The sequence below is a fragment of the Alligator sinensis genome, unplaced genomic scaffold (assembly GCF_000455745.1).
Source record: "Alligator sinensis unplaced genomic scaffold, ASM45574v1 scaffold1192_1, whole genome shotgun sequence".
NCBI classification, from domain to species: Eukaryota; Metazoa; Chordata; order Crocodylia; family Alligatoridae; genus Alligator; species Alligator sinensis.
The window spans coordinates 893,352-911,837 of record NW_005842376.1 but is presented as its reverse complement, the minus strand read 5'-3'; the positions used below and the strand labels follow the sequence as shown (position 1 = coordinate 911,837).

At 39.9% G+C, this 18,486-nt stretch overlaps 1 protein-coding gene across 1 annotated transcript; it reads right to left on the bottom strand.

The window, feature by feature from the left end:
• Nucleotides 1–574: 574 nt before the first annotated feature.
• On the bottom strand, nt 575–16,623 carry PIGA (phosphatidylinositol glycan anchor biosynthesis class A). The gene is made up of 6 exons (XM_006029399.3): nt 16,457–16,623; nt 15,309–16,098; nt 13,675–13,807; nt 12,903–13,035; nt 9,191–9,397; nt 575–4,380 (listed from the first exon to the last, which is right to left on the bottom strand). Exons 2-6 carry the CDS (start codon nt 16,024–16,026, stop codon nt 4,117–4,119), a joined length of 1,455 nt encoding a protein of 484 aa, XP_006029461.1. The 5' UTR covers nt 16,027–16,098; nt 16,457–16,623; the 3' UTR covers nt 575–4,116.
• Nucleotides 16,624–18,486: the final 1,863 nt, after the last annotated feature.

The window sequence follows — 18,486 nt, the reverse complement described above, 5'->3', positions numbered from 1 at the left end:
GGAAAGGTGGTATGCAGAGAACAGCACTTCACAACCCCAATGCAAATAAAATATCCTAGAAAAGAATACAAAAATGCTTCACTGGCAATGCATAGTGGGTGCTGTGCACCCCGAGATTTCCAGTTTTGCAGCTGGAGCATGGCCAGTGCCAGTGGAAGTGCACTTCTGGTTTTGCCACTGGTGGTTCCAGGCTCAGGAGTCGGCCGCTGGGGGACCCCCCCGTTTGTGATCTGGTGCTCCCCCAGGATGCCCATGAAGTGCTTCTAAAATGCACCTTAAAAAATTAAAAAACATAAGACTGCTTCCAACAGCTGATTCCACTGTTTATAAATGCTGCACTCTTTTCCTTCCTTTTTTCTTGTATTCATTCTCTGTCTTTAAGACCATGATCTTATGTGTATACAGATATAAACTTGAGGTGTAAGTAGTTCTATGGCCTCATATGTATGCAGCATGTACAAGAATTTGCAAGACTGGGATCTGAGACTGCAACTTATTTGAGGCAGGGACCACATTTTCTAGTTGTACTGGAAAAGACTAATGAACACCTTGGGACACTGAGAAGTATGCGCTTGATCTGCAAATATTTTTATTCTGATGCAAAAAACAGGAAACCCAGATAGAAACAGAGGACAAATGGTGTTTTTATCCTCTGAAATTCTGCCATTCATTTTATTGTTTATTTAAAAAAATAAAAACACATTTGATACTGGGAAACAAACCAACAAATCCTTAATTAGATGACACAGAGAAAAGGGAAATAGTAACTGAACAAGTACCAAAAGAAAAAAAGATATTTAAGAAAAGAAACATACAGAAATGCCTGACCACAAGAAAAATGATCACATTACAATCTACTGTGCCTTTATAGAGCCATCTGCATCATTAAAAAAAAAATAAAAAAGGAGCCAAATAATGCATCTGACAATATGGAGACACACTGGACTTGATCTTTGTTCTAATGTTAACAGGTCACTTTCAATAAACATGCTGTTTATATATAAATTCACAGTGTCTGTGCACACAGTGTATAGGCACAGGATGTGCTATGGAATGGAATCTCATTACAGAGAAATTTAAGGTTCCCATCATCTTGAAACAAGGAAATAAATCAAATTACTTTTCCTACTCTGAATGAACCTTTACATCAAGAGTAGCAAAGTATTTTTCCATCAATCTTCACATTAAAAGGTTCTCTCACCCTAAAATTTGCACCACACAAGTAAGAAATTTACTGCTTGGTAATATTTTTCTGATATTTTACATCTGCTAGATGAAAGTATTTTCAGATATTTAAAACTTCAAAAGTTGCCTTATTATTGGTATTTGTTTATTTTAATACTAGCATTTACCCAAGAAATCTGTATATTTGCTAATACTTTGTGCCTTAAGTTCTCTGTCTCTACAGCCTCAAACATTCTCTTTCCCCTATTTCCATCACTGCTGCCTGATGAACAACTGTCAAAGGCAGTGCCATCACAACTGCATTTACTCATCAGATTTGCATACTGCAGGTCCAGACCTCAATCCTTTAAACATTTACTTGTGTGATTAATTTTATATAGGAGAGCTGACCAACTGAGTTCAGTGAAACAAGTCATCATATTTGTGTTTGCAGGATCAGGGCTAAAAAGAGGGAAAAACAGCAGAAAGTGAAGAATCAGGCAACAAAAGGGTATTATAAAATACAGTCTCTGAAACATGGTACAGTTGTAACTGAGCTACTTTTATATATAACTTCATTTGCAACTGTTCAAATTATTTCCCTTATAGCGTTCTTTACCACACAAAGTTCTATTTTCAATGCTAGAAGAGTAAGAAGCAGCAGCAGCAGCTCATTAAGTTTCTGTATTTGCTAGTGTTTGGTGGGTCCATTTTAAGTGAAAGCATCAGTGCATTATATCGCAAAGTAAAAAATATTTAAGTAACCTGTAAATTATGCAACATTATGAAAAGGCCTCCTTGGATTAAATGAGTAATGCTCTGGAACAAGGAAGTTTATATAGTTTAAATATTGTTTTGACTACCCTTTCCATTCGAGCTGTATGCGATTTGCATGGAGTTTCTATACATTGTTGGCAATCAAGAGAAAAGTTAAAAGACTGAAATCAACATAATACTATTTAAAAAAAAAAAAACCACTATAAAATTAATGTGAAATGGCATTCATTTTAAAGAAATTCTTATAAAAAAAAGTGCACCAGATTTTAAAAAGTATGGTGTTTTTCTTAATCAAATATTAACTTCATTCAGAGATCAGCAACATACAGCCCCTAGAGCCAGTATGGGCACAAAGAAAACCCTCTGAGGCTTGGAGCAAGGACCTGTGCCCACACCACTGCCACCACTTCTCCCCGCCAGCTGTGGCATGGGCGCAGCTTCCAACCAGTGAGCAGCTGGGAAACATTGGCAGTGTGGATGCAGCTTCCCGCTGTCCAGCCCCAGGGTAGTTCCCAGGTGATCTGTGTAGCATTACATCTGACCATTTTTTCTAATGAGAGAAACCTGACACTAGACTTTGTAAACAAGGCACCTCATCATCCTTTCAGTATTTCATTAAAATACTTTCAATTAAGTATTTAGCAAAAAGATAAATCACCATCACCTTTGCACCTCAACACAAGATTAGTTTTAAAATGTAGATGCTATGTGTATAACAGGATGCATGTTTTAAGTTTTACCCTGCTAAGTTTTTAAATAAATCTTTGTATATTGCACATCCAAATACAAATATCTGTCAGCATGTCATTGTTCATAAACTCATAAAACCTTTTCAGTTTACAAACAATGCTATTGCAATAAATTTATCCAGTGCATTTGGCAGAGAGTTCACTGAGAGCTGCTTTACATGAATATGAAGTCATACTCATCCTCTCTCTTCTTACACATTCAAAGTTGTTTCCTACAGAGATGCAAACTACTCATGGAGATTAAGGCTAACTAATCAATAAATATGAAGGATCTGAACTCACAGCAAGTAATGGGAACAGCCAGGAGATTATATTTTTCTGTTGATGAATAACAGGGAAAAATTCAGCATGCCGAGTTAATTTTAAATCATCTTTGGTGTGGTCTAAGTGATGTGACAACCTTTTAACACTTTCCCTTCTGAAGATAAATTCAAATACCATTTAGGTTATGAATAAAAAAGAATTATGATGGTCTTTATCTAGCCCTTAGTGGATATTTTTCTGTATCTTGCATTTTGCCACGCATTTTGGCACAGTCTACTCAAAGAGTCTACAGGCCTGAGCTATTTTTGAAAGGCTGTGCCTTTACATTTATTCTGTTAGGAACTGGCATAGTTCTCTCATTTACATGATAGTTTTGAACAAAAAAAAAAAAAGCCATAATTTTTACTGCTTAGGTTATTCCTTGTCTAAAATATTTAGCATTTTCTAAAATAGGAAAACCAATTATGGATCCTTGATATGTCCAAGAGATACTGATCAAATTTAGGCAGAGTACTGAAGAACCATTTCAAAATAGTTCTGTGCATGCAGGCAGGAACTGTCTCCAGACATGGTCTGGGAGAACTACTGCTGGCACTCAGCACACTGAATGTTGAAAGCAGATGGGGTAATGTGCTTGTTTTGTGTCACATTCTATAAATATGATTTCACATCTCATTTTCAGCTGCTGATTGACTTGGGCAGTGCTTTTTTCTTTATTTTCCTTTTAAGTCCCACCAATTCCTCTTATCTCTATAAATTTATTATTCCTAACAGGAATTGCCAAAGACCATCTTAAGCTACTGCATTTGTGTTTTGGCACCCCAGATGCCATACATTTGTCAGTTCATAGGAAGAGTAGCACTCTGGGAAGAGAGAAAAATCTTGTATTCTTGTGTCTCATAAGAAGTTTTACACCTGAGATGCACCAATTCCCATTGTTCTCCCAACTAAGTGCAAAAGAGCTGTATCTAGATATTTGCATAAGTCCAAAACTAGTTTTTACAATCCTAAATTGAGGTAGTAAATTTCATCAGGTTCCTTTCCAACAATTTAGGAAAGTTAAGAGCTTAACAATAAATGTCTCTTTGTAGAATTAATTCTATTAGCAACTATTAAAAAACTTATTTAGACACCAATACCCTTCCTCCCCACTTCAAACATTTTAACAGTTCGAAATCTCTTCTTTTTCTTTTCTTTTTTTACTATGAAAATACTGTTTAGTCCATACTCCATTAGGGCCTGTGGCATCTCTTGCAGGATCAATAATGGAATCTGGAGTCACCCACCTCAGAAATACCAGAAAGAGAAAATTTAACACAGCAAACAGAGCAAAAATATACCCAGTTACTGAGCCACAATGAGTGATTAGTCTGTCAAGCCGCTTGTCCATTGGTAATACCGTTTCATCTGCAACTCTGTCATATACCTAAAAGAGAAAGGAAACAAACAATAGTTGCATACTGAGAAGCTGTCATCATGATACATTTTTATCTTTGAATATTAGGCTACGCCTTGTATCATATTTCTCAACTGACTACACCTTTGTTGGGAGCCCATAAGACTAGAAAGCCCTTTTCTGTTTTTAACAGGATATTTTTTTTTAAGTTTATCCATGAGAATAAACCAAAAACACAGATAAGTTTCCATCCAAAGACAAATTATATTAATTCATAACAGCTCTTATCAGTATTATTATGTACTTCTGTAGGGGAAAGTAAATGGCAATGCCCACTGTCTTAAAATGCAAGAACACGGGAACTGTCAATTAAACAGAAAAGCAGCAAATTTAAGACTGATGAAAGGAAGACCATTTCCAATATTTCCATACTGGCCTATAGAACTCCATCCCCAAGCTGGCAGTAAAGCTAAGAGCCTATTAGGTTCCAAAATAAAGGACCACAGACTTAGAGCTGATGAGTATATTCAGATTCAAAAGCAAAGGTTTTTTCCCCCCTGAAAAAAAAAATCTACTAATCCAAGCTCAAAGTCTTATTCCGTATGCTACCTCTCAGCTCTGTGTTCTTGGGGAAACCTGGCACAGGACACACCCTGTCTGACTCACAAAGAATTCCCACCCACCCCACCTGAACAAAAACCGATTATGAAAGACAATGAAGATGCAGTGGGAGACGCACCTAAAGCCCTCCAGATAAAGGAGCAACTGCCCTAGGTCTCATTTACATCCAAGATAGAACCAGATGACAATTCATTTACATGGGAGATGGAGAACAGAAAGTCCAAAACAAAGACCACAGTAAATTCTGGGATCAGAAAAGCAGGGGAGCACTGCATGATGGGGAATCTGTGCTCCAAATGCTAATCAACCCACATTTACACACACCCAGCTCAGCATTTATCAGACCAATTCTAATCTGGATTTACAAAGAACCTTTCCCCCCCCCCCACACACACACACCTCGTCTACCCAGAACTAAGCAGAAGTAAAGTTTAATAGGTATCTCAGGCCGTACATTCCCCGGTCCCACTATGGGAGGCCCAGTTAAACTTGATTGACTAAAACTCAGTTGCCAAGTTAGGGAATGCTGAAGCAAGAGATTGAGTCAGAGGGGGTATGGGCAACATTTGAGCAATGGTAAAGGGTTCATCACAGCATCCAGCCCGTTGGAGCCCTGACCACAAATGCTGTCATACTTTTCCCGGGATGACTATTAGAAGTCCTCCCCACAAAATTTATGAACGCTCCAAGTAATCTCCTTAAGTCTGTTAAAAGACTACAGTAAGATCTGGAAAAGTCACGCTAAGCTGAGGTTTGTTCACAACAGGTAAAAATGAAGAACGCTGATGCTGCAAGCTATCTATTGTTTCTGAAGAAATAATGAGATATCCCATCCAGTGTATCTGCTACCCATAAGAATTTCAAGCTGGCTCATCTGGTTACTCCTTATGCCTATGTCCTTAGACCAACACGGCTACAACCCAAACCCCTGGTTACTCCTTGAAAACTTATGTTTTTCCTGGTTGTTAAGCAGTTTGAGATGTTCCAAACCAGATAACTCCTTGTCAATAGAAAAGACAATTATTTACACTATTAAAAGAATGCTTTGAAGAAGCTGAACTGAGTGTATAAAAATCTCTAAAAAAGAAAAAAAAAAAGCAGCAAAATTGTGCATCAAGAGGAGAAATCTCTCTGACACCATCCGCTGTTGTTCTCAAGAAGCTGGAAGAAACAGATCATCTCCCTTCAAGGATTGTGCTAAGAACTTTACCTATCAGCACTGGAATCCAAGTGCCTTGGACTGGCGAGATCCCAGCTCTCGCTCTTTTTTCTCTAGGCATGGACTTTTGAACCTGAACTATATTAGTTGAGCTTGAGCTAAATGTCCCCAAATACTTAGTGAAACCAGGGAAGTATTGTAATTGTTTGTGTTTGTTTTCCTTTGCATGTCTATTACTACTAATACCATTTTATCTTTCTTATACTTAGCAATAAATAACTTTTATAGTCAAACTAGTAGTTACTGGGTGTATGTTTCCTTCTCTACTTTCCTTCCCCACTTGCTCTGCAGCAACGCTTCTTTTACCTAAGCCAAAGATCCCTATGAAGCCCAGAAATACCATGGGGTTTGCTCATCCATAGGTTAAAGATTGGGACGTGCCGAGTTTGAAACACGTAAGGGGATCAGCTTGTACAGGCTGATTGACCCAGTTTGGCTCAGACGTGCCTTAATGAACTGAATGCTGGCCCATGAGGGTGTCATCTGGACACCCAGCTAGATTCAGAGGTATTCTGTTTACCTGAGGGCTTGTATCTGACTGCAGTTTATTGCTGCTCTGATGAACTGATTCTTGGCATATGAGAGTGTCAGCCTTCCCATGATGATCAACCCGGCCGGGTCAAGCATGTCACGTTAATCTGTGTGTTTGTGTGTATGACTGATTTGGTGACTGGAAGAACCCAGCCCCATTGAAACCGAGTTCTGCAAGAAAGCTCCATTGGGGGTGAGGACTTGCAGAAGGGAGATATACAGCTCCGTATAGAAACACAAGTAACACAAGCAGCACATTGACAGAATTACAAAGACCCTAGAAACGTATCCCTAATAAATGAGCACACCCCAAAGTGATGGACAAATCTGGTAACAAGTAATCCTTCAACATGACACTGAGAAGTTTAATATTATACTTGCAAAACTCTATGTCCTTTTGTGACAAAGTCTATATCCTTAGAATTCTTTTTTTCTTCCTTTTGGAAAGAAGCCTCAAACTATCACTGTGTCAAAAATATAGGTATTTTTTATCTATGTAAATAGACTTCGAATTTTAAACACGTACCAAAAAAAAAAAAAAAAAAAAAAAAAAAAAAAAAAAAAAAAAAAAATAATCAGATAATCTGGATATTAACCACCAGATCTGCCACAAGAAGATTGCTTTTTAATCCATACAAATGAGATACTTCTAAGCTTAAATTCTAACCTATGTTCGTACTCAGTCACTGTATGCAGAGACAGGATATTGTATGGCTTTTTGATTAAAAAATACAAACAAAAACTCAAGAGTTAATATGATTACTCAGTTGCCTAAAAAATAACTTCCTTTTATTCAGAATTGCAAAAAGAGAAAGCTTTGCTACAGTGAAGGGCTGCAGAACAAATACCTTCACAGATGAACAGAAGGCTAAATTACCAGAGCCATGTACTTGAAAAACCTGCAATAATCATTAATACAAACTAATCTAATCTAGCTTTAAAAGCTGCTAAATGAAGTAAAGTATACCTAGTTTTAGTTCTTCAGTTTCGTTTTCCATTATTTATTATACACTCCACATTTTCATAGGAACAGCAATATTTGAGTTCACTATCTGATCATAGTAAACCCATTAAAAAAAAGCCAAAATGAATAATATTATTTTGACATTAAATCACTTTGGAGGCAGAAGACTGTAAAAGAGACTGGGAGAAATTTTCTATAAGACTAATCTCTGTTGAAATTCTCTATTTATTTACTCTTGCTGATGCACAAAAACAACCAAAAAAAAGAAAATCTGATTCTAAGGGTTATCTCGAAGCTTCCTCAACAAGCTGTAAACAGTATTACTTATTACAGGTAATTTTATCATCATCATCAAAATTATAGAAAGTGTTCACCCTACAGTAGAGTTCTACACCAAAAAGCGACTCAAACTATGGCAACTTCTTATCCAGCATAACCACATCTTGTATGTGTTCTGTTATATTTAGATATCACTAATATCTTAATTTAGTCACTAATGTTTAACCTTGCTAGTCTGAGTCAGAGTGGCAGCATGTTCCTTCTTGTGCAGTATGTAATCCAATTGCTAGGCGAACTTTAAGTGTGGAATCTCATAAAAACATGGGATTGTATAGATATAAATGATATCATTATTTGCTTATCAAAACTGTTACTGATTGATATGGCACAAGGTGTACTTTGTATTTGGAGGACTAGCAATTGGGGAAGGAAACAAACCAAGCTCATTCGATGCAAGTCAATAAGACAATACATAAACCTATTTGTAGAGAGGTACTGCATTTACTCATATCTAAGACAACCCCCCAGTAATTAAATTCTATACATGGAAAAAAAAAAAAAAAAAAAAATCTATAAATTTGTTATAGTTTTCCATGTACCGAATCTAATTACTGGAGGGTTATCTTTAATTCATCTCTCCACTGCTGCAAGGGGGGCAGGCAGTGTCAGAAGGTCAAGCAGCTTGCCCCCTGCTGGGCCTGTCTTTCTCTAGCCTCTGCTCTTCCCAATTCCCCGCTGCAGTTCTAGCCAGCGTCACTAAGCACTGCTGCATCTCACCACACCACTGCTGCAAGGCGGGGCTGTGCTCAGTGCCCCAGACCAAAACACGGAGGTAGCCTGCCAGCACACAGCAGAAGTTGTGAGGGAGCCCTCCAGTAATTAGATTAGGGGGGAGCAGAGACTGGAGGAAAGTGGGAGAGAAAAGTGTTGGGCGGGGAAGGGATGGGAGAGAAGAGGCTGAGTGGGGAGATGGAGGGAGTGAAAAGGTTGCAGGAGGAGAGGGGGGCAGCAGCTGTGGCTATGGCCCCGACCCTGGGTAAGTGCTGGAGCCCGAGCCACAACAGCTGCCTACCCTGCCACTGCCTTCATACACAATTCCAAGACAGGCTTCCCTGCGTCATGTTAAATGGGGGGAGGAGAAGCTCATCTTAGAATAAAGTAAATATAGTACTTTTCACAGTGAAAAAAATCACATTTTAAGAGACTACTAAAACAAGTGTACATACTTTCTCAGTTCTTGCTGCAACATTCCTCCAGGTATAGAATGTCTTCACTTTGTTATGAATAATTTCTGGGGCTAGTGATGTTCCTGATCTCAGCTGCAGCATAGCTTTTTCCAAGCCATCACACAGCGATTTCACTGAGGGCTCACATAAGATAATAAGATCTTCTGGTAGCACTTCTGGGATTCCACCAACTCTCGTACTCACCACCTTTGGAGACAAGACAATTAAATAATACACCTGCTGCATAATACAATCAACTGAAATAAAGCTATACTGATAAGACAACACTGATGAGAAGTAATACTTTAAAACAAAGCAAATGATTTACTCCAGTATTTGCAGTACAGACAATTCATCTGTCTGAAAACTGAAGGCCTGAGCTCTGAAGAGCAAGCAGGGCAGCAAATTAGCACATGTTCAAAATTGACCCTTTGGTAACAAAGAAAGGAACTGACATGGGGGTGAGCAGAAATCAGAGTCATTTCTCCCCTACCGCCCCCACCATGTAAAATTTAAATTTATTTTCCTAAAGGTATTTGTCACAGACCCAATTCCCTTGGGATATACAGACAGATGTACCAAGTGTATACATATGAAAGGATATCGATATAAACTGTTACAAAGAAACCATTTCATTAGCATGATTCTGTAGTAAAACAACTGCAAAAAACTTTTAGCCTGCTTCACCAGGAGCAAAGTTAGGGCAATTTAGTGAGCCTGTATTGCTAAAGAATCAAGCAGATCTGCATTCCTGAGGGCAGCTCCTCCTTTCCTTTTAAAGCAATTAAAAGGTCCAGACCCTTGGATTCTCTCCTCACCCCCAACCACCTACACCTCAAGAAAAAAAAACAAACAAACAAACCAGTAAGTTGATTTAGAAATGGCTATTCTTACCTCAGCTCTTAACCACTCATGTTTTAGAGCTCTAAGATCACTCAAGTATTTACATAAACATTCTTAAACATTTGGGAATGTTAAATTTTAACCTGAATAAAAGCTATCATTTAAAAAGCAACATAATAAAAGCATGAAGATTCTTGTAACATATGTTATTATTTACAATGTTAGCCAACAATAAGAAAGTTGCAGAATTCTCCACTAGACAGGATGGCAAATGCATAGTCACTTGTAGCAAGTCAGGGAATAAGGCAGAATCTGCTCACACAGAAAGCTGGAAAGGAAGAGGGCTCCAGTTTTCATCATTAACTATTAGCATTTTTATACATTTTAGACAGTCTCCATATTTAATGAGTACCTTCAGAATGTGGTTATTTGTCCCCAAAAGCTTGCCATGAAGAATTTTCCCAACTATTTGAGCTGGTCTAATAAAAGATATCCAATTTACCCAAATAACCTTGTCTGCCTATGTCCTTACAGTAGACCAACACAGCTACAACCTACACCCCTAAAAAGTCTACAGAACACTTATACCCCTGGCAATCACAAGTTATAGCTACACCTTATATACTACAATCCCCATATTCTAGAGGTGTGCCCTTCAATAAAAAGTATAGCTAATGCCACAACAGGAGAACTTTTAGATTAAAATAGTCACATTATCCTAAGAAGCAGGCCATGTCACTGTTACAAAGGAAAGTAAAAACCCTAGTCATTTTTTGACAGTCTGAGCTGTAGAAATATCCCTTCCCAACTCAAAAACAAGTACTTGGTTCTACTGTGAACTTGTGAGTAAGGATCACTAGACAGCTGTCTGAGAGGTTTAAGTACCATCAGAGCACCTGCGCATGCAAGCCAAGTTCTCACTTAAGAGCTGTGGCTTATGCTCAGTGTTTCTGAAGGTAAACTCCACAGACAGCCAAATAGTACATTCATCCCTCTCCTTATCAAATAAGACATTTTTGGGAAGAAGGGGAGCAAGGACATGGGTTTACACCCCTTCCACATGGAGACTGAGTTTACTTTCTTCCTCTTCATGGTGAAACTAATATACATCTAAACTTGAACAACACCCCTACCCTATCACACTACCCCTTCCATAAATTTATCAAGCTCTGTCTTAAAGCAATTCTGCATAAACTTTTTTCTCCCCGCAGCTGTCTCACACTGGACACATTATGATCAGACAGCATATTCAAGTCCCCCCCCCTTCCTTTGTTGCTAATAACTTATAAATCCCCATTTTATACCAAAAGGTTACTGATATTAATCAATATTAATCAGTGCCTGGCTGACCTGTAATATTATATTTGATAACATGTTAGCACAGTTAGTTGTGCAAACATGATTCACGAGATGACCCAGAGATTTAAAATTGGATTCCTTAATGTTAAAACCATTTTGACCTCTTGTGGGTTTTGCAAGTTCTTTGCAGCAGCAGAATTTTTTTTTTTTTTTTTTTTTTAAACTATAGGCCATCGTCTTCTGTATTAGCTTTGGATCATCCACAAATGTCATAATTACACATTAAGTTCTTGAGCCAGGTTATTATGAAAACATTACACAGAATGGAGTGCAAAACCCCTTCTTGAGAAACAGCACATTAAACTTCCTCTAGTTTGCCAAGTCCCTTTTAACAAAACCATCATCGTGATCTCCTTTTCAGTCACCATCATAGGTTCTCTTTAATCCAACTTATCTCCCTACAATTACAGTATTAATGCCCCTCTTCTCCACGTAGCTAATTTTCCTGTGCTTCATAGGAAAATATATCTTCAAATCTAAACTGACTAGGTCCACTGTGTTGACTTCAGTTAAGGTCCATTAATTTGGCCCACTTTGATCCGTCTTGAATAAAACAAACACTGTGTTTACTTCTATTTTCTGTTTCTCTTCATGCTTTTAATTAGTCTTTGGACTTAAGATACTGCATATTAAAGTTAAATCTAAACAGCCTATAATTGCAACCCAGATCACTTTTCCAAAAAAGTACTTATTTATCACTCACAGGATAAAAATACTAAATTGAAAGATATGCTGAAGATCCTTACCATTTCACATGCCACCTCTCAATATTCTGGCATGAAGACTAACTAACTGAGCTCCCAAATTTAATCACAGTAAGCAACCTATGTTTTGCTTCTGCCCTAGATGTGTTAATTTTCATTATGATATCCTTACTCCCATTTGTTATCTATCATTAACCTGATTTAATCCCAAATTTTCCTCGGTTGTTAATTTAACCTTTACAGAACCAGCACCGATTCATAGCTCAAGTCAAATTGACAAACAAGTGACCGTATGTAAATAATAAACAAAGCAGTATTTTATTTTATTTCCTCTCCTCTTTCCTCCTTAACCCTAGCCATCTTTGTGGCAAGTAAGGGTCAGCCAGAGAACAATGCCTCAGTTGAAATGGTCTGTCATGAATATGCAGATTACTGAAAGAGGTCATGTTCACCCAGCATTTTTCTCCCAATGTCTATTGTTAATGGAACATAGGGAGAACTGCGATTCCCCTAGCTAAAAACTCCCCAAAGAGTATACCCAGAACAACATTTTCAAGAGCCAACCTGGTTAATTCAGAGAACTAGGAATTGTCCTCTTTGTTGGGAATATCGTTTTTGAGCACATTCAATTAATATATTTGCCCCCACTTCCACATGAGATGTAAATCGCCACAATACCAGTATTAATTGCCCATTTTTATAAACAGCTTATAGATCCACAGATAAAATGCATTGTTACAACTGTTAATTTCAAATATAACAAATAATGTTTATACATGCTCTCTGTGTAACTCAGATTCTTTTACCTGTAAACCACAGCTGGCTGCTTCCACAATTGCCATACAGAAGGCTTCAGTGAGAGACGTGTTGAGAAAAATGTGACCCTGAACCAAGACATTTCTAACATCCTGATGTTCCAAAGCCCCTAGAAGACGCACTCTGAATATAGGACAAAGAATTAGAATAAAAACTAGTGTCATATTTTGTAAAAAATGCCATATAACATTACTCAAATATTCTGATAGAAGCAGCTTACCAAGCATGCCATTACTGTCTGACTGGCACTGAAACAATCTCATTCCAAATTCTGTGCGCTTTGATTAAGAAACCCTTCTATATTCAGTTTGAATAGTTTGGTTTTATTTTTCAGAAGACTAAAAGATTTTCTGGCAAGTACCTTCAGATTGCTGTTCCCATGTTTCTAGATTTAAGACTAAAGATTTTTTAAGTTAATACTCCACATTTACTAGTGTTGCTCTATTCAGATAAAACAGGTACCTTTTGAGCACATTTAATCAATTCTAAAATTTCAGGGATGTGCTAGCTATCAACGGGTAGCATGATATTGATTTTGGGGAAAAAATATAAAACCAGAAACGGGAAGCATGAACATCCTGAAGGATTTATCTCAAACCAAGCCAAAAAATAAAGGTGTCCCCATTCTTTCATTCTTCCAAACAAGATGAACTGTCATGGGGAAAAGAATGGGGAGTTGAAGGAACTTTGAGATGAAAGCGCACATTTTGTTTGTTTTCTACTTAAGCGCATTTTGTCACCATAAACATGGATAAAACAAACCTGTCGTGAAGTTGGTATCTTTCACGTACTTCTTCCAAAACAATTCGTTTTGGTCCTTCTCCTCCAACTAAAAAATTTAAGTCTGGATATTTCTGACAAAGTTCAGGAATTATACCACTAAGCAAGTCTATACCTGAAAGTACAACAATGACACAGTTTAAGTAAACACATTTTCAATTTACCTAAGATTATTGCACAAGGCCTCAAAATCCCAAGTGCCCATATGTGCAAGATTAAAGTTTAGGCCTATAAACCAATTTACATAATTAATAACCCTCATGAAGCCCCTGAATGAGATTCTTATTTGAGTTTCAACTTATTTATGTTGGAAAAACTAGCCCAAACTGTATCAGCTCTGGCCAGAAGACTTATCATGAGCAGGAACTGAGGAAAAGAAGTGCTAGCTCTCCCTAAGGACTTTGCTGCAATTTGCCACAAGAGGTGCAGCCTAAAGGTAAAGGGGGACACTTCTGCAAACCCACCTGATTCTGGGCTGACCCAAAGATTGATGCGGATGTTAGAGCATTCCCAGATGTAATTAAGACAGACACCCTCCTCCCACAGCTAACTGAAGTGTGGGTAGCAGTACTACCAACACGATCAATATAGAGTCTGCAAAAACCCAACATTTAAACAGATCTGACTAAAATGCAAGTTTTCTACAAAACTCAAAACCAAATAATTTTTGTCCAGTTCTCAGTGGACATAGCCTGAATTTCTTTAAGAGAAAATGCACTCCCATAAAAATGCATGCAAATATTACAGTGGGTTTTTTTTCCTTTTTGTTTGTTTTTTAAAGGGGGGGGAGCTGTGTGTCAGTTTTACAGATTCTAGGTACTATTGGAAAAACAAATAATTTTAATTGCTTACTAATATGGAAGGGTTAATCTAAAACAGCACAGTGAAAAAAAGTGTACTTTTTTGTGTAACAATCCTATATTGATGTATAATATAAGGAGGAACTTTTCTAATCATTTTAAGAGAATCCCTTTAGTGAAGGACTAAAGCGAGTCTCAGGTCAAGAATGATAAACATCAGTAAATTGCAAGGTTTCTTTTGTCTATATGAAACACTTGATTCTTGTCCAATACCATAAATAAAAACTAAGAAAACAATTAACTGAGGCTACAGGGCTTTTTGCCAAATGCCACCAAAGAAAATAACAACTGTAGGTATGGCCCAGAAATACCATAGAAGTGACATTTCCAACAGAACTCTCCTACTGTCCAAAGGCCAGCAAGTGGCCTATGGAGGCATGTGAATCTATTCTCCTACCTCGAAGAACCCAACACTAATGTCTTTTAAGCCCCAAATTGAGCAAGCTGATGAATAACTTACCAATGACTTCAAAAGATGCCACGTGACTGACAAGAATTGACCACAGAGAGCCAATTTCCATGCCCAGTGCCCAAATGAAATCAAGAGGAAATTATCCCTTATGATCAGTTCTCTGTACTCAATTCATGAGAGTGGGGGGGAAAAGGAACAAAAAAACCAGCCATTTCAAATCCAACCCCATTCTCAACTGAGGACACATCATTCTATATTCACCACAGAACATTTCTTACCACACACTAAAAGTAAGGGGAAAAAAAAATACTCTGAAATGTGACTTACAGGTTGGACCTCATTACCTTTCCTGTAAACAAGCCTGCTGACAACAACAATAGTTATTGTGCTATTATCCCTTCTGGACGGGTCTGGAGTTAAGTCAGTAGGGTCTACAGCATTGGGGATGACAGACACGATCTCAGGATCCAGTGCTGCTCTTAGTACAGTATTTTCCTTGCTAGTATAAGAGACACAAATGATGTGATTTGTATCACACAGTGACACCGTTAGGAGTTTGTTTGTGAGTATTGAACTGACATCAGCAAATCCAAAGAGAGAATGGTCTGTAAAAACTGTCCGTAAGCCCATTGTCTTGGCGTGAAAGAGTGCATCATGAGCCATGGCAGAAAATGAACTATGGGAGTGGATTATGGTGACTCTCTCTCGCACAAAGATGTACCTGAGCAAAGGCAGACTGTGGAAGAGTGTTGTTGCAGTAGATTGATTGTACATGACCTTCAAAGGCAAGTAATATACCTTCAGACCATTGGTGAGATAACGAATGCCTTTTCGATTTCCATACGCATGAGTGACAATTATAACTTTGTGCCCTCTTTCAATCAGGCACTGTGACAGCTGGTAGATGTGACTTTCCACTCCTCCCATGTTTGGGTAAAAAAAGTCAGATACCATGCATATACTGTGCATTCGAATGCCCCATGCTGGGGGTCTCCCACAGTTAACAACAGAGAAAGCAGTAGTGAGAGACTGCTCCTGATCTCCTATTCTTCTGCAAGCCATACTTGGAACAAGTTTAACAGTCAGTCCTTCCGGTAGCTATTCATAGTATATAGGTAAAAATCAGGCTGAAATCTGAAAGGAGAAAAAAGGAAATAATTATGGACACAAATAAAATAGCACACAGTTCAAGACTATTATTTCCACCAGGACATTCATGATACAGCATCATAACCATTTGTTTCTTCAAGGTTGGCACTAGCTTTTGAGAAGTCCCACGCAAAGTAAAAATGTTTGTTCAATTACAAGTACAGTAGAATGCACTGGCTTCCCTAGGCACATCCTGGCCTTGACACATTTTCAATAAAAATATAGCAAGTAAAATATAACCTTTGTTGGGTGAGGGAAGTACTCTCATTTCTGAGGCTCGCTGTGATTCCCTCCCCTCAATCCACAAGCCCTAAACCAAGGAGATTAAAAACAACCAACCAACCAAAAGAAGTGTCAGGAGGAAGGCAGAAGACTAGATCCCCTGCTGCAGCTATTCTGTGAAGACACCACAACACTGGAATAGAGAACGGGGGATAATCCACAGCTGATGGATCAGCTAGTTGCCAGTGAACTTCGCTGCTTTGCCACGAAAGCTGCATAACCGTGTGATGCTTCGCAGAATGAGAATGCTCTCTCACAGCCACACAGCACTTCCCAAAGAACATTAGACTGCGTAACAAGGGCAAAGTCCCTACTTGGAAGGGGAAAAGGAAATAAAAGAACACAACCCAGGGAGTGACTGAGTTTCTACACTATATGCTTACACCAGAGGTTCCAGGCATGTAATCAGTGTTCATATTATTCATCAACTCCGAAGGGAGTTTCCGATAAAATAAAACAAAGCACAAAACAAAATACAAAACAACCTCCCCAACAAACAAATCTATATTTGCAGATGCCTTGGCAAGACAATGTCATGCTTTCTACAGTGAAACCATCTATGACTACAATACGAGACATTTAAACAAAACCAGTTGGTTTTGTTACAGGTCGTGTAACTACAAAATCATAGGGTTGGAAAGGACTTTGGGGGGCAGCTGGTCAAACCCCTGCCCCCTGTCGTGGCACAAGAGGTGCTTTTTCTCAACTCTCCCAGGTGGAGGAAGATGAAAGTCACAGAGGTTAGAGCAGCCAGGCTGGCACAGACCTCCTGAGGTCCTCGAGTCCTGCCTGAAGAAACTCTGGCTGCATTTCTCTCTGCATGTTTTCATTTACATGCTCCCCATCCACAGCCCCACCAAGCCCCAAGATATCCTGGTCAACCTCCTCCTGGCCTTAGCCAAGCTCACGATCCATCTGACTGGGAAGGAGGCCCTGGCCAGGAAGACCGCCACCAGGGGCTTTGGGGTCAGTTTTCTGTCCCTCATCCACTTGCATCTCCGGGAAGAGCTTAACTAGGAAGTGTCCACTGACTCCTTGGACTCGTTCGAGGGCCTGTGGGTGCTGCCCAGTGTGCTCTGTTTGGTGTCTCCCCTTGGCATTCTTGTTACTAAGCTCTGACTAGCATTCCCATCCCTTTCTTCTTTATTATTATTTGTCCCCATCTTGTTTGGAGCGTGGCAATTGTGGGGCCCCTTAGCCTGCCACATCTCATGCATCTGTATCCCCACGCTTCCAAACAGCAGCGGGGGCTCTTGACCTCAAGCTCATTGCACAAACTTCAGTTCAAGCGCCCTCGGTGCCATTCCGCAGTGCAGGGGTGTTGTCAAAGCACCGCTGCGTCTTGTGTATCAGAGTCCCCGCGCTTCCAAACTGCAGCGGGGGTGCACCCAAGAAAGCTAGTTCAATGAGCTTGAGTTCAAGCACCCCCGCTGCCATGTTTACACACTAGACACCAATACACGAGATGCAGCGGTGCTTTCATTAGAGCGGCTCTTGTTAAAGAGCTCTAATTAAAGCACCAGCCCCTCCCCCAGGTGCCCCTCGTTTTCCTTGCTGGGCGCCCTCCAAACCAGCCAACAGGCCCGCCCAAAGCAGCCTCCAAGGAAGGCGATTTCCTGCCCTGCTCCGGGGCAGATCTGCAGCGATACAATTTGCTCCACCTGCATTGATGCCCTGCCCCCGTAGTCCAGTCAGGGGACAGGTCTCGGGGCACTTTGGACAGGGCTGAGACGGGGGCTACATGAAGGGGGATCCTGGAGTCCCCCTAGCACGAGGGCTCCGCTCACAGGCGGGAATGGGTCACTCCTGTGCCCCCGCGGACGAGTCCACCCACACCCCCGCGAGCGCTGCCAAGTGGTTCAGTCCACCGGCAGCCGCGCCGAACCGAACGGCCCCGCCGGGGGGGGGAGGGGGGGGGTGGGGGGGGGGGGGGGGGGGCCCTTCCCCCCCCCCCCCGGTGGGGGCCTATGGGAGGGGCTGCAGCCACTCCAGAATTTTCAGTAGCCCCCCGCCCCCAACCTCCCTCCTGGTGCCACTGCTGCCTGCTCTGAGCACAGCATGGCCCAAACCCCTGGCTGAGAGCAGCCCAGC